Source organism: Cucumis melo, chromosome 1 (genome assembly GCF_025177605.1).
Source record: "Cucumis melo cultivar AY chromosome 1, USDA_Cmelo_AY_1.0, whole genome shotgun sequence".
NCBI lineage: Eukaryota > Viridiplantae > Streptophyta > Magnoliopsida > Cucurbitales > Cucurbitaceae > Cucumis > Cucumis melo.
The window spans coordinates 16,660,064-16,675,882 of NC_066857.1; the positions used below are offsets into that span (position 1 = coordinate 16,660,064).

The following is a 15,819-nucleotide window of genomic DNA, read 5'->3' on the forward strand; positions in this document are numbered from 1 at the left end:
CACTCCACGATTAGTGCCTAAGATGTGACTTTTTTATTTTTGCTTTCTCCTTTCAACCAAACTCCCTCCCTTTGACATCTAACTTGTCAACTATATTCATATATATTATTTACTTTTTAAATTATTCCAATATTTATTTTCTACTTCTAATTAATTACTTTTAGAATCACATAGAAAGAGAAATTTGTAAGGATAATTCTTTTTTTTTTCCATTATTTTTTACATCCGTGAAGAATAGAATCTATGACTTTGAGATCAATGTTAGAAACTTTATTATGCCTATTTTGACCAACAAAATTCTTTTTTGAAAAAAAGATTAAAAGTGATTGTTCACATTACAAATTTAATTGACAAACATCCAATTAATTATTAGTATCCAAGCGCATGGTAAATTATAAAAGGTTATAATTATTCTTTATGTTTTTCTCTATCAAATAGTTTTCAAACTTATTTTATTAAATAGCAAACGTTGTTTCAAATCTTTTACCACTCGATCTACAAAATGTGAAATATCATATAATCAAGAAAGTTAAACTATAAATTCACATCAGAATCATTTACATATGTGTCATGGGTATATATATATATATATTAATGTCTGGAATTTGATATTAAAGAAACCAAAATTCTTTTTCAAGCATAATCCTATTTGTTAAAAAATAAGAAGAACAATTTTAGTATTCTGTTCAATAAATTAAAACCTACAATCCGTAGATTCGCCACAATTACCATACATAGAAACAAGGCAACTGCCCAACGGAGCCTCAACTTCCATTTCTGTCTTTATAACATAGGAATGAATCCAAAAGCCAACTTGGGAAGCAGATTTTGTAATACAAACATGCAGAATTGAAACAAGAGTTGCCTAATCATATGAGCAATCAACTTGGTTATGCAGCATGGCATGAAAAAACATTCTAGCATCGTCCTCTTTCTCGTTCAAAGTATAACCAACAATCATGGAGTTTCAACTCACTATATCTCTAGGGCATATCATCAAATACTTTATCCTGACACTTGAAATAAAACACGATCAAAGCATTACCCACAAACAAATCCAAATCCAACCCACATTCCAAAACATGTCAATGAACAATCTCATCATTGTCAATGTTTTCATTGCGCTACATGCCTTTAACACAAAAGGAAATGTATAGCGATTTGTGGGTGCTCCACTGACTTGCTTTTCATCAAACAGGCTAAGAGCTTTAACAAACGGACCCAAATTCACACACCCTTGTATAACCACATTCCATACAAACAAATCTCTTTGAAGCAATCTATCAAACACCTTCCGTGCAGTTCCCATTTTCAATTCACCTTCACCATGTTCGACATATTTTCCGATTAGTTTCGTGGCTATGAATCCACTTCGATCAAGACCCTTAACGAGGATTTGCATGTAATTCCTAAACGCTTCTGATGGTTCTGCAATGCTCTGATAATTTCAAGAAACCGTACAAATCGCAATGATACTTTCCAACTTTGTTTGCTAAAGAAGGATCTTAGTAAACTGAAGAAATGTTGATTTCTCAACCATCAGAGTTTGTCAAGTTCGTTGGTAGAGTCCATTCATTTACTACTGTTGTCACATCATGTGTACATGTGTCGATCGCTTTTTCGATATTAGACATGGGTTCGATCGAGGAGCAACTGACAGTAAAGGAGGTGGCAGAATAACCCTAATCCCATCCAAACGTGGAGCGAAGTGGACCGTAGGCACCTTGGAGTTAAAGTTTATAGAAGTAAACTCAGGTGAATGCTTCCAGCAGTTGATGCAAACACCAATCATTCATTCATTAGTCCAATGAGTGTTTGGGACGGATAAATTTGAATTTCTCCAAGCAATGTATCCATCTCCTCCATAAACTTTCAATCCAATAGATAGTGTCAAATTGCATCTTCTATTCAACACCCTTTAGTAATTGAGGTTTGTAAAATATTTGTAAAATCTAACAAAAAGAAATTAAAAATGTTATATAGATTTTGATAGGGTTCTTTTTATAATTGTTGAAAACTTTTCTTAGAGGCAAAAAATAGAATTACTCAGTAAATGTGCCTTAAAATTAGGAAAAAAGAAAAGAAAAAGAGTTATCTGACGACTACCATGTCCTTGATTATTGAAATTGAGCTGTTTATATCAACTTAAAAGTTAAAAATCAGCTTTACTTCAAACAACAATTTAGTCTCTGCATAAATTCATAACAATTAAAGTATGTATATTCTATGTTGTAACAATTTAGGGACTTTTTGGTCTTGTATACATGCTGATCAATAAATAGACCAGAAAACCTTATGCGTTCACAGCTCTCTATGTAAAGGAAAGAGTTCCACAAAACCATTAACATTTGAACAAAACAGAAAGTGACAACTCTGCCTCCTTCCTCCTGCAATAAAAGCTACAAGAAAACAAACAATCAAAGCATTCAGATTAATACTGGGTCGTAGAAGCGATCCTGATCCTGTTTCCAAGCAAAGCAACCCAACCAGAAACAAACACTACAATTATCAATAATAAATAACTCTGCAGAGGAAATGGGACTTAAGATTAGAACAATAATGTTAACACAGCAGTAGTTTGGCTCCAGACATTATAGTGAACACATCAAAATTGTTTCTCATTGGCAAAATTATAAAGATAACAACATTAGAGAATGTTGTCGTCACCCCCAAAACTTCGATCTCTCAGTTTTACATCACATTCATCAAGCTCCATTCTCGTCCCCGTCGTGTTCGCGTTTGCCTTCGCAATCTCCATTTACATTTTCCTCTCCACTGTAAAAGCAATTGCCAGATATATATGAGAATTCACCATTCAATCAAATACACATAAATGGGTAGTTAGATAATGTGACGATAAAGCTACAACAAGGAAAAAAAATATAGAAATTATCTATTCAAATTTCAGTTGATCATTGAACAAACCTTTCGGGACGAGATTCCGGAGACTCCTGTGGCGGTGGCGACTCCGGTTTTCTCCAGCTCTTCTCTGTTCTGTCCTCAGCAGCCCGGCTATTTCCATTGCCAAAGCTCCTTTTCCTAAAGGAAATGGCGTTAGATTTTTCTGTCTTCTCCTCCACTGACACCTCCTTAATCTTCGACTCTAGCTGCTCGTCAAGCTTTTTCCAGTCATGTCCCTTCTCGGCTAGTACCTCTTCCCTCGGCCTCGCTGCTCCAAATGGGTTCGAACTCTTGGACCTCGCTGCTGTCGCTGATATCTCCGACGATTTCCCATCGCCAACCGGCAACGTACGTGGCTGTAGACTAAGCTTTGGCCGACTACCAATGACGCCACCGGCATTACCTTCCTCTTTCTTCCTCCCCCAATTGTCTGAATCTGCCCCGCCGCCGCTCGCTGTGAACCCTCCTCGTCGCTCTCTGTCAAATCTCCTTCCACCGGACGGAATATTGCTCTTATTAGAAACCCAACTCTCTGATTCATCGGCTTTCGACGATTGCGAATCCGAAAACCCTAATCCTCTCTCCCTTCTCTCGAATCCATTCCCAGCCATGGGCTTCTTAGTTAAAGCCCAATTATCAACCTCATCAGCTCTAGAAGATGTAAATTCCTTACTCGAATCCGCTCTATTAGACCCATTACTACTCCTCCGATTCTCATCAGAAACCCTAGAAGAACCCCACTTCGAATTAGACGAATCATCCGCATTAGAATACCTATTATTCCTTTCATACGAACCATTCGAACCATAATTCCTGAACCCACCACCGAGCCTGTTCCGGTCGAGCTCCTCCGCCGTCCGTTGGCGAGGGCCGGTGGGTAGTTCCATAAAATCCTCAGATCTCGAATCGGTAGTTCCATAGGTGTTGAACTCGGCTAATGAGAGAGTTTGGCCTTTCTTCTTCTGCTTGGTGGCTAAGGCGTCGTTGAGGGAGGGGAAATCGAGGCTGAGTTCAGGTTGTTTCTGCTGTTCCTGTTCTTTAAGGAGTTGAGCTTCGTGTTCCTCAGAATCGAGGGCCCAAGCGCCGGGTTTTCCCCATGGAGAAGAAACCATTGCCGCCATTGATGCTGTGGTTTGAGATTGTGTGAGAATTGAGGTTTGCGTTTGTTAGCAGCAAAATGGATGGCCGGAGTTGAGGCTCAAATGCTATAAAATGGGTAAATTACAGATTCTCATCGGACGGTTGAGGAATGTCCAATGTGGAGATCAACGGTGAATGATGAGATTCTCCCATCTGCTTATCCCACACAAAATCTTAATTCGAAAATCTTCCATTATCAATCAATACCACAAAAAAAAAAAAAAAAAAAAGAAGATATTTTGGTATATTAAATTGTTTCAATTTTTTCTATATTTTAAATTTTACTTTTGTTTTCTATTAAAAAAAAATTTACAATACTTTTTACAAAAGTTTTTTAGTATGAAATTTTATTAAATTAAAATTAGCTAAACTCTCTGAACTTTAAGGGGTCGTTTGGAGGAAGGGTTGGGTTATGTGGGTTAGGGTTATGTAATCCAACCCTCGTTTGGGGGAAGGGTTATGTAACCCTAGTCTTAGCCCCTTAACCCTTCCTCAACACTCCTTAACCCATTCTTCAACTTTTCCTCGATCTTTCTTCAACTCTTCTTAACTCTTCTTCAACTTTTCCTTAACTTTTCTTCAACTCTTTTTTAATCCATTTTTTTTCTCATTTATAATTTTTATATTTATGAGTTTTGTTAATTTTAATCTTTTTATTTTAAAATTATAGCTTATTTTTAAGTTATGAATTTGGTACAATTACATTATTAAAATTTTAATTTCTTGTAAAATTAAAATTTTAATATCATTTTAATATCAATCTCAACTTAATGTATTTTGTTAATTAGCTTAAATATCTAAGGAATGTCAATTCAATAAAAAAAAATGGTAACATTTTAACAAACTACCATAAATTTATTACAACAATTAAAAAATGATAAAGACTATTTGATTAAATTAACAATTAGTGGTAATTTCAACAATCCTATTATTTAGAGGCGGTTTGTCTATATTTTTCATAATGTTATTTTGGTTATTAAATTAAGCTTAGTTAAATTAACATAACAAATATTCTGTTATAGAAGCAGTAGGATCATGAATTTTTTACCCAATAATTGTTTCTGAAATAAATATTTTGAAAGTATATAAATCACCGTTAAAAAAAATAAAAATTAAATTTAATATTTTAAAAGTAGACTAAAATAAATTGAAGAGAAACCTAAAACTAGATTTATTGTAATTTTCACTAGAAAACAAAACTATAGTTGGTAAAAGCGTTGATTGTTATTTTTCGTTTCCAATATTTCGTATTTCCAATTGTTATTTGCACTTATTTACATATTTACGGGTTGCGTGCGTGTCATATTCATAAAAATCAATTTATTGAAACGTAACGTATACTTAAAAAATGTTGAAAATGAACATTGTAGTTAAATAAATTAAGATAAATTTTTTTATGAAAATTAGGACGATCTGGTAAATTAAATATACAAAATTCGTGTATTAGATTTAGAATATGAATTTTAAAAACAAAAAAAATTATTCGTACGTAACGATTACTTGAAAAAGGTTAAAAATGAACGTCGTATTTAAAGACATTAAGAGAAATTGTTCTACGAAAATTATGACAATTTGGTAAGTTAATATATGAAATTTGTGTAATGGATTTATAATATGAATTATATATATATATATATATATATATATATATATATATATATATATATATATATATATATATATATATATATATATATATATATATATATATATATATATATATTAAAAGAAAATTCATAACACTACTTACATAACTCTTCCCAAACACATCTTATTATAATACTATCATACCACTACTCACATAACTCTTCTCCCAAACACATCTTATCACAACATTATCATAACACTTTCTTCATAACTATTCTCTCAAATACATCTTATCAAACACTTCCTCCATAACTCTTCCTCAAACACATCTTATCATAATCTTAGGTTTATCATAAAACTAACCCCCCATAACCTAACCCTTCCCCCAAACGGTCTCTAAGATTTACTTTTTAAACTTTTTAATTACTCCTCAATTTGTTACTCTTTCTACTTTTACAAACCCTAATCACAAAGGAAAAAAAAGAACAAAATGTTTGAATTATGTGGTGTACCATAATTTTATTGCACCTTTAATTGCTTAGCATAGTTTAAAAAAATTCGATTTAAAAAGTTATTGGTTTGTATGGGGTTCTCTTTTTTTAATCTTTAAGTTATGCTAAATGTATAAAGCAATTAAGATTCCAAAAATCAAAATAAAGAATATAAACATGAACCCTCTCAATCAAAAAGATAATCTTAAACATACATGTTTTGTTTCTCTAACAATGTAAAAATATAAAAAAGATACTCACAACCTTATAAGAAAAATATATGTATATCGAGTCACTCTCAATATATAATCAAAGTGATAGTCTTAAATTTTCATTTGAACTATTTTTTTTTAGTTGTTACAAAAACTAATTTTCATCTATATCATATTCTAATAATATCATCCCATAATCATGTTCGAACAAACGTATATTTGAAATGACATACCGTCACTTAAAAGGATAATTAACTCCATGACAATCTTTATCAGACTTTAATACCCAAAATTATGACCAATAATCAAGATCAAAATCAGTAAATTGATTTTCCTTACCATATACATGTGGAAGATATTACTCATGTGTAAAAGAGTAACCTTTATGATGAACCCTAAACCACAAATGTGCCCACTTCTATATACAAAACAAAATATAGTAATTGTCGGCAAAATATTAAAAACTAATCTTTTTTTTTTTTGTCACACTGCATTAACACAAACTTTAACATTATATGAAACTTCAAATATTGATTTGTGTAAAAATGGGGAGAGGAAATGAGTTTTTCCTTTTCAAAATGCAACTTAATGAGTTATTCAAATAATTAAGCAAGTGGAAAAAAGGAGAGACAAAACAAAATACTCTTCTCTTAATATAAAAACTTCATCCTTAAACCCATATTTTGTAAAGAAGCTTTGAATTGATAATCAAACGAAAATCAGAAAGTTTAATTCCAAAATTTTCAAAGACACAACAAAGTGTTGAGAAAAGTTGGAACTAACCTTGACAAATATTAGTGTGATGGTAGATAACTCTTTAGATTTTTCAAAGAATATTGCAAGATGAAATCAAAGAATCAGATTAAGTAGGAAAAAAAATGTGAATATAGGAAGAAGAGGAATCCTTGCCCTTTGTTTTTCCCTAAACCCTTCTCTTTCTCTAATCTATAGGACTTTTATTGTTGTTGTTATAGTTATTGTGATTGTTATTATTGTAATTTTGTTCTTCTTACTCAAAAAATTAAATCTCTCACGTCTCCTCTCGGCTCCTCACTCGCTAGTTGTTTTCTTTTCAAGTGAAAATCTTGAAGCAAATAAAAAAAATGACATCGAGTAAAATAAAAAGTAAATAAAACTAATATATTGATGTTAACACATATGACAAGCTAAAATAAACTAAAAAAATAAAATAAGTTCAACACACTTAGAAAATATCTCAAACTCGAGGCACTAAAAGTTATGTATATGAATTGCATCTTCTATATTAGTTGAGAAAGTGAAGTAGAATGACAATGTGTCAAGATGGTGTCAATCAAAATCTTAAAAATGATTACTTTTTTAGTTCTTCGACAAAACATCCATTTACCATCTAGCTTTTAATTAAAATTTAAAACTCTAGTCATCCAAACATACAAACTAGGGTTAAAGAAATCTTAACATAGACCAAAACATGCGTTTTGTAAAAGTTCAAAACTAAAACAGACATTTTAAGAAGTTTAAAGATCAAAATATAATAACATATATTTCGGGACCAAAATAAGATTTAAAGCGAGATTTTATTATTAGTTGTTTGGAGCATTAACATGAGAATTTGTGATTTTTCAAAACTTCCAATTCGACAATATCAAATGGGTAACCTAAAGTAATATTAAAATTAATTATTTGTTAAGAAACTATGTTTGCATATTCTCCCGAAATTTCAAAAAAGAAATTTGATATGAAGAAATGAAGTTGAATTTATTGATCTACAATAAAAAATGTTAAAATCTATGGTGCACAATTCTCTAATGTTTTGTCTCGAATCTAAACTTTTATTAGAGGGCTTGCATCATTGCATGCTTCCTTGTTCTTAAATCAAGGGATACATATTCAACACGGTTGGTTTGTGAAGGTTGATCAATTTTTGTTAAATCTTACTTTGAGCCTTAATCTATATTTATCCATTAATAGTTTAAGAACTCTCAAATCAAATCCTGAAGAACTGATAAATAACAAATCAATTTTTAAAACACTGTGATAGACAAATAAATTTCAGTCAAAATTGTTTCTCACTTAACACTAAGGTTCACCCCCTTTGGATCATCAGTCATCCATTCCCAAGGCTTAGAAACTAAAATCAAATAAGATGGGTCTACACCATGAGTGAAAAGGCGAAATGACTAAATACTTTTTTATAAAAAGATACATTTAGAGATCTCAAATGAATGAATGTTATAACCTCATAATGTACATATGGCACAGGCTATAATACTATTGATGTTGTAACCAGCATGGATCATTGAGAATACCCCCCCCCCCCCCCCCCCCCCCCCCAACAAGCCATTCTAACTATAAAGATCCTTACCAGATCAAGCAGCTCGGGTTTCATTGCTAAACGTTTCCCAGCAGTAAGGGGACAGAACCGTCCGAATCGTGACAAGATCATGGTCGATATCCCAATTCATCGTCCCGATTTTAAAATCGGACATTGTACTCATCCTTCCGGTATGAGTATATTTTAAAGTTTTGCATTCAAGACCACTGGCTTCCAAATTATAATCAGAATCGAGTAGGTTCATTCTTCCGTGTAATGTGAATTGCTTATGGTGATCAAATGTTCTTCAATACTTTTCATTGAATCACCACTAATATACCATGCCACAGATCCTGCAAGGAGAGGTATAACTTATTATGTGTTAGTAGCTTTGCGCAAGTTCTCTTGCTCATTTCCAATATACATTTGCTCAATGAAACATTAACCACACCCACATTTAACCCCTTTTTATTTAGGTAAGACTGGGTATAGGACTGTATTTTTGATACATCATATTTGGTTTATACGAGCATGTGTACACACAGTGGTTTCCCAATAGACGGGATCACACGATGATCAATTAGATTTCAGACCATACCAAGATTTCTCAATTGGACACCAGGGACAAGTAAAAGGGATATTTAGATGACATACCTTGTGAGGAGACTGGTTGTTGTTCTCTGGTTGAGTGAAGAATAATAGTTCCGGAAAGGACGGTAATGAATCCACACAATTCAGATACTATGGTGCTCGCATTCTGGCCTGACCAGTCCTGCAGCATAGAACGACATGACCGACTTTCATTCGCCGTTTTACACTTGTACAAATGTAATACCAAGATCTAAGGAGTTATATGATTAAGTAATTTACCTTAAACATGATAGCACTAGCAATAATAGTCAATGTTGTGAACATGGCATAATATACTGGAGATACAAGGGCTGCATTGAATGTATCCAATGCCTGAAAGAGAAAAAATACCATATAAGTCGCACAAATGCACAATCCTGTTCAAGTCAAGCATCCGGTAAAGAAAGGATTAGGAAACAACTGTGCCCTCCATTTTTATATGACACCAACCTTATTCAAATAATTTAGTTGTGTGATGACACAGACTACTGCAACTGTGACAAAAAGCCAAGTTTGAGGGTAAGCTACTTGGCTTATCCCTTCAAGCGTAAGCCTAATCGCTATTCCAATAGCTTTAATACTCATGACCTGAGTTAATCACAAACGTTTAGAATATTTCAATTCAAACAATAGTAGTAAAATAGTTTGATATAGTAGACAGAAATGGGATAGTTACCGTCAATGAACCCATTAGAGAACAGATTCCCAAGTAGACCAGTATGTTTACATGCCCATAACGAGGTTCAAAATACAGCATAAGAGCCAACACTAACGAAGCTATAGCAGCAATGTAGACTAGAAAAGCTGTTCAAGGATTAAGAAAAAGAGATTAAGTACGGAATTTGGTGATATTTCATTGAATGAAACTCATAAGAAACAATCCTTACCTGGTTGAGTTGCTAAATCCCAAATCTCTTCAACAGAATCAGGAGTATGTTCCTGAGGTGCATGAATAACTATTATAACTGATCCTACAATACAAGATAAACACCCTACAACACCCATTTTCTGTAGCCTCTCCTTCAATAAGAAGTGGGCTAAAACAGCACTGCCCAAATCAGAAGAAAAAATATTGTGAGATACCCGATTAGCATTTTTTCTTTGACACAAATAATACAAGAATCTCAAAAGATAGGGGCTCACCTGACAATAATGCTCAGTGCACCAAGGGGTGTGACTAAAACTGCTGGGGCATAAATATATGCTACAAAGTTTGCAATCTCGCCAATAATCACTATTTAGGAAGCAAAAATCTCGAAATCAGAATCATCTTCATACTTTTTACAATAACGATCTGACATATTATGATACATACTTGTGATCATGCCTGCCCACCAAAGTGGCTCTAACAGGTATGTATAACCGCCAACACCTGTTTTAAGAATGAGACCATAAACATCAACTTGAAGTAGAGCATGAACAGACTCTTGAATTAAACATCCATAAGAAGCAATAACAAAGCAGATGAAAGAATATGTTAAATCATTATTGACCCAAAAGCTTATGCTTTAAGAATATAGACACAACAAGTGGAAATCAATATTAATTAGAAAGAAACATTGTTTGAACATAGAATATCCTAAACCACCTTTGTGATACAATTTATTTCACCAATTGACCAAAAAGCTTAAGCCGATATCATATGGCAGGATAAATTCATTAATTAATTATTATTTGGTTCATCAAGAGGATCACAATTAACAACTCTGTTGCAGCTTAGACAAGTTCACAAAGAACCTCAAATCCCAACCCCTTAAAGCTTCCATCTGACATCCAAAAGGTGTCTCGTGATGTTCTGAATCCATGATCTATGGAGAGTCCAATCCCAACCCTTAAAGCTAAAGCTTCCCTCCGTTTATAAAAGCTCCAACTTCCCTGTTTGCCATGGTAGAATCCCTTGTTGAATAAATGGCACCAAGTATAAAGAGATCAAAAAAAAAAAAAAAAAAACAAAAAAAAAATTCCACAATGAACTAACCCACCCAAAAGTTCTGACATAAATTTACCAGAAAGAAACTCCCCTGTCCTCCTAACAGCCTAACAGGGCATAAAACACAATACAGAAAGAAAAAATTAAAAATGGATCAGATAGAATTCAAAAAAAAAAATAGATTGGACATCCAGAAATCAAGCATTTCAATTCAACGAGAAGGCAAATCCAAACCCAAGAAGAAAAAAAAAAAAAAAAAAAGAACAATAACAATTCGTGGGACGTAATCACAGACCTGCTCTGGCCCCTGTAGCTCCGGCACGCTTAAGTCCTTTCTTCTTCAAGATAAAACTCGACCCAATAAACGCACTGGAGGCCATAGCTAGAATCAAACCCTTGGTATTCTCCGAAATCGTCATTTGTCCTTCTTTCTCTCTTCGCAAAACACCAGAAACAATAGGTTTATGTGGGATTAAATCAAAGGTTCGCAGAAAACTCCCGCCCGAAACGGGTCGCAATCCAAAATTCAAACAAACGGCAATAGAAAACAAAAACAGCAAGAATCAATCAATCATAAATCGGATTGGCCAATGAAAATTGGGAGTTATGGGGCCACCATTACCAAAAGCCAAGGTTCCCGCCAAAAGAAGATGACGAATTCCAAGAAATGGAAGAAGAAGAAGAAAGGCAATGGGAAGGCCGGAGGAAGTAAAGGAAAGTGGGATGAGAAAAGAGATCTGAAAGAACTTGAGGATGGTTTTCGTCGAAAATTTTGTAATGGGGGAAGGAAGGGTGTATGGTTTTTCTTTCTTTTTCTTGTTTCTTTTTATTTTATTTGGTTTAAACATAAATATAGTAATACGTGTCAGCTACGTAGTGGATATATTTTAATGCCATTCATAAATAAATAAATAAAAGTACGCGTTTGTTTTTTAAACAGAAAAAAAAAAAAAAAGAAGAAAGGTTTGAAAATTAATTAGCTAATTAGGATATTTTGTGGGGCCAGACAGTTCATATTGCTTAATGTCTGTCGGCAGAGATTTTTTTTTTCTTTTTTCTTTTTTTAATTTTCTTTTATGTGCTCAAATTAAATTTACTAATTGCTTAACATAGATTAAGTATAGGTTAATTTTCATAATATGTCAGGCAACTTTTTAAAAAATATTGTAGCTTTCTTCCTAAATATTTTTTCTTTTTACTTTCCATCCTAAATATTTTATATACTTTTATTTAAATCATGATATTTCTTTTTCATCCATTTTTATATTATTTTTTTCAAAATCACATAAACCTTATATTATTTTTGTAAAATCATCTCAAATTAAAATAGTTGGAATATTATTACCTGATTTAGATTGGACAACAAATCCTTTAAATTTTAGTGTTTAGATTTGAGCGTATGGTCAATTAATTAATTTTTTTTTCATTTTTAAAATTGTTTGATAAATATTTGGGAGTTTTTTTTTTTTTATATATTCTTTAAAAAATCATATTGATGCCCACCTAAAATTCTAATGTCTATATTCTACTAAAATATCCACGGCAATGGATACTTTTAAAATACATACATACATATATATATATATATATATATATATATATATATATATATATATATATATATATATATATATATATATATATATATTGTTTTTAAAGAAATTGAAATATTTATTATTCACATTTTTTTCACATTACAATTCAAATTTTTTAATCAGGCTGTTTAAAAGGTCAAATAAAGGTAAAAGAATATCAAACTAATGGGCCCAAGAACAACAAACTAGGTCTAGTTGACCAAAGTCACCTCGAGAGATGGAACTCTAGCGTTTTAGCAAGAATTTTGGGTCAATCGACCTCTATCTAAAGAAAATACATAGGCAATTAGCCCAATATTATAAAATAAGGAAAGAAAATTAGCAAGGGATGAAAATGAGCTCAAGGAAGAGGGTAATGCAACGTTGAGCCAACCTCAATCGAGGATGAGGTTGAGGTTGACCTTCCCTAGTCAATGATCATAGCATATAGTCTATTTGAACCATGAAAAGATGATGGTATGGGTCAAAAACTCAAACCAACCTCATTGACCTCCACCTCGATTAAGGATGAGCCTAGATAAATTTGAGACAACTTTGCTCATTCAACTTAAGACATGATCTATCTTATTTAGGATTAGAAAATTCATACCCTAATCCTCGTTAGACAAAGATAAAACCATATATCAAATTCCCTATAAATACACTATCATCATGGTTTTGTTTTTTCTCTATTCTATAATTTTATAATTTTCTTATTCACGCAGGCATTAGAGCCCTTTTTATTTGTTTTGCATGTCCTCTCTTCCCTAGATCACAAATTCACATCCGAAAGTTTTCTAGATAAACTAGATATTGATTTACTTCTTCCATAGATGTAGAACTCACGAAAAATATTTACGTGTTAATGAAAATCTATTCCTTTCAAATCATAATACTACCTTTTTTTTTTTTTTTTATATAAACATTTTCAAAATTTCAAGGATTTTATATGAATTCGAAGATGAATGATTGACAACCAAATTTTATTAAAAAGTACAATTATTTTACTTTTAAGTTTGTTAACTATGTAAAAGCTATGCTGTTAAGTAATTATGATAATGAATGAATATCAGAAGATGTTTTATGGTTAAAGAAATTTATTAAATCAAGATTCAAATGAGTAGAATGATTGATTTTTACTAAATATCAGACTCCTCTTGAACCTTCTTATCTTCGTAGGTTTGCTGAGATAATACAATCTTTATGAAAATATTTGTTTGGTTGAAGATAGAGAGTTACCAGTTCTTTTGTAGTTTCTTTTTTTATGGTTCTTTTTTGATAGTCTCGTAGTAAAGTGAAAACATACTAGTTTGATAAACTTCAAATTGGAGAAGCAACTTCAAGGATTTACTGTTTAATGATATCTAGAAAAATTTTGGTCAAAGATTCTTGAACAAATTTTTTTATGAAAAAAATTAAAATATCTTGGAGGTCAACGAAATCTTTAAAAAAATTCGGATCAAATATATTTTTTTAAAAATATTCTTTTTCAAAAGAAACTAAGTAAAATTTTCGATTTTTCTCAATTTATTCAAGAATAGTCATGTCATAATTTCTTCATACTTAAGTAAAAAGTTTTAGAGAAAAATAGTTTAAAATAGTTTTAGGTTAAATTACAATTTTATTTATAAGGTAAGGAGTCGTCTTTTTCTGTTTAATTAAGCACAGATTTTTTATTTGAATTTAAGAGATCAATTTTTTTTAGAGATTATACCAAAACAGAAATCCCAAAATTATAATTGTAATTTAATTATAATATCACTATTTTAGTTCAGGGGAGATGGTTTTATTTTATTTTTTTTTTTTAGAAAAAAGGCTTATATTGATTCAATCATTGATAAAATTTAATGTTTTGAGTTGTAATTAATTATTTATTACAACAACAAAGTTATGATTGTAAATGACCATTTCCCTTTCTTCTTTAGCAAAATTAGGCTAAATGTGTATTTTAATTTTTTTAGTGTTTGGATTTTCTTTTAATTCATATTTATTTAGTCTTTCAAAGTTTCAAAGTATATTTGAAGGTTCGATTATTTAAAACAAAATCAAAACACCTAAATTTTCTTTACATTTTATCAAGGACTAAAAATTGAATTCTATATTTTTCTTTATTGATAAAATAAAATTCTATTCTTTCATTGATTTGAACTTTCTATTTTTTTCTTTTTTATTTTTGACAATTTTTCTTATTATTATTAAATCATGCAAAAATCTAAAGAGAAAATCATTAAACTCAATTGAAACATTAAAATAAATAAGCTAAACTAAAAATTAAATCTAGTATGATTTAAGAAAAGAATATTACAAAAATTTGAAAGAAAAAAAAAAACTTATTCTGATTCACTAAATTTAAACAAAATACATTTATTAGCAGAACAAAAAAAAAGAATATATTTGTTTTTAATCTAAAGGAAATAAAAGAAAGACCAAAATTTAGGCAATCAAACATTTTTGTTTACCTTCCAAATTTTTTTAAAGAAATGTAATCCACTATTACCTTATTTTGATAAATGATTTAATCTACCCTACTTTCTATTTTTTGTTTTATTATAATTTAGTATCTAAAAATGTAGACCATTATTGTACATTTTTCATTTTTAAGATCAATGTAGTATCTAAAAATTGTTGCATACAAAATATATCACCATCTCATCTTTTTGGTATCTCATCCTATGGGGTTCCTCTCAATCCAATTCATTAAAAAAGAAATAAAATTTAGAATCCAATTCTTCAAATAGAAAAGAAAAATGATACTCATGTCTATTTATTCTTTTTAACTTCTATTGCCTTCTTTCGTAATTATTTGAATCATATTTAGCAAAAGCATTGTAAAATTAAATCTATTTTCTTTCGATTTCTTATCGTAATTTTGCATTTTGCTTGAATTTTTAACTAAATATTAAGAATATGTTTTTGAAAACTATCATTTTAGAATTTAAGAGGTGACTTGATTTCTTTTTCTTTTTTAATGTTGAAAAAGAGTAGATAACAAAGAATAAACTTCGGGATGAAGTGAGTGTTTATAAGCTTACTTGTAAAGAAAAAACTGATTATCAAATCG

The 15,819-nt window shown here is 31.1% G+C and overlaps 2 protein-coding genes across 12 annotated transcripts; both read right to left on the bottom strand.

Annotated features, from left to right (window-relative positions):
- Positions 1–2,525: 2,525 nt before the first annotated feature.
- LOC103490303 (eukaryotic translation initiation factor 4B3) lies at positions 2,526–4,235 on the bottom strand. The gene is made up of 2 exons (XM_008449753.3): positions 2,926–4,235; positions 2,526–2,775 (listed from the first exon to the last, which is right to left on the bottom strand). Exons 1-2 carry the CDS (start codon positions 4,020–4,022, stop codon positions 2,706–2,708), a joined length of 1,167 nt encoding a protein of 388 aa, XP_008447975.2. The 5' UTR covers positions 4,023–4,235; the 3' UTR covers positions 2,526–2,705.
- Positions 4,236–8,474: 4,239 nt separating this feature from the next.
- On the bottom strand, positions 8,475–11,990 carry LOC103490304 (probable magnesium transporter NIPA6). 11 transcript variants are annotated; one of them, XM_051090465.1, is made up of 11 exons: positions 11,480–11,990; positions 11,261–11,291; positions 10,992–11,129; positions 10,570–10,626; positions 10,398–10,488; positions 10,142–10,193; positions 9,931–10,058; positions 9,705–9,842; positions 9,495–9,587; positions 9,279–9,396; positions 8,475–8,977 (listed from the first exon to the last, which is right to left on the bottom strand). In XM_051090465.1, the coding sequence occupies exons 3-11, from the start codon at positions 11,057–11,059 to the stop codon at positions 8,886–8,888; spliced, it is 837 nt and encodes a 278-aa protein (XP_050946422.1). In that variant the 5' UTR covers positions 11,060–11,129; positions 11,261–11,291; positions 11,480–11,990; the 3' UTR covers positions 8,475–8,885. The 11 variants fall into 11 exon arrangements, with proteins under 11 accessions (XP_050946422.1, XP_008447981.1, XP_050946421.1 ...); XM_008449759.3 differs by having other exon boundaries at positions 11,237–11,291; XM_051090464.1 differs by having other exon boundaries at positions 11,233–11,291.
- Positions 11,991–15,819: the final 3,829 nt, after the last annotated feature.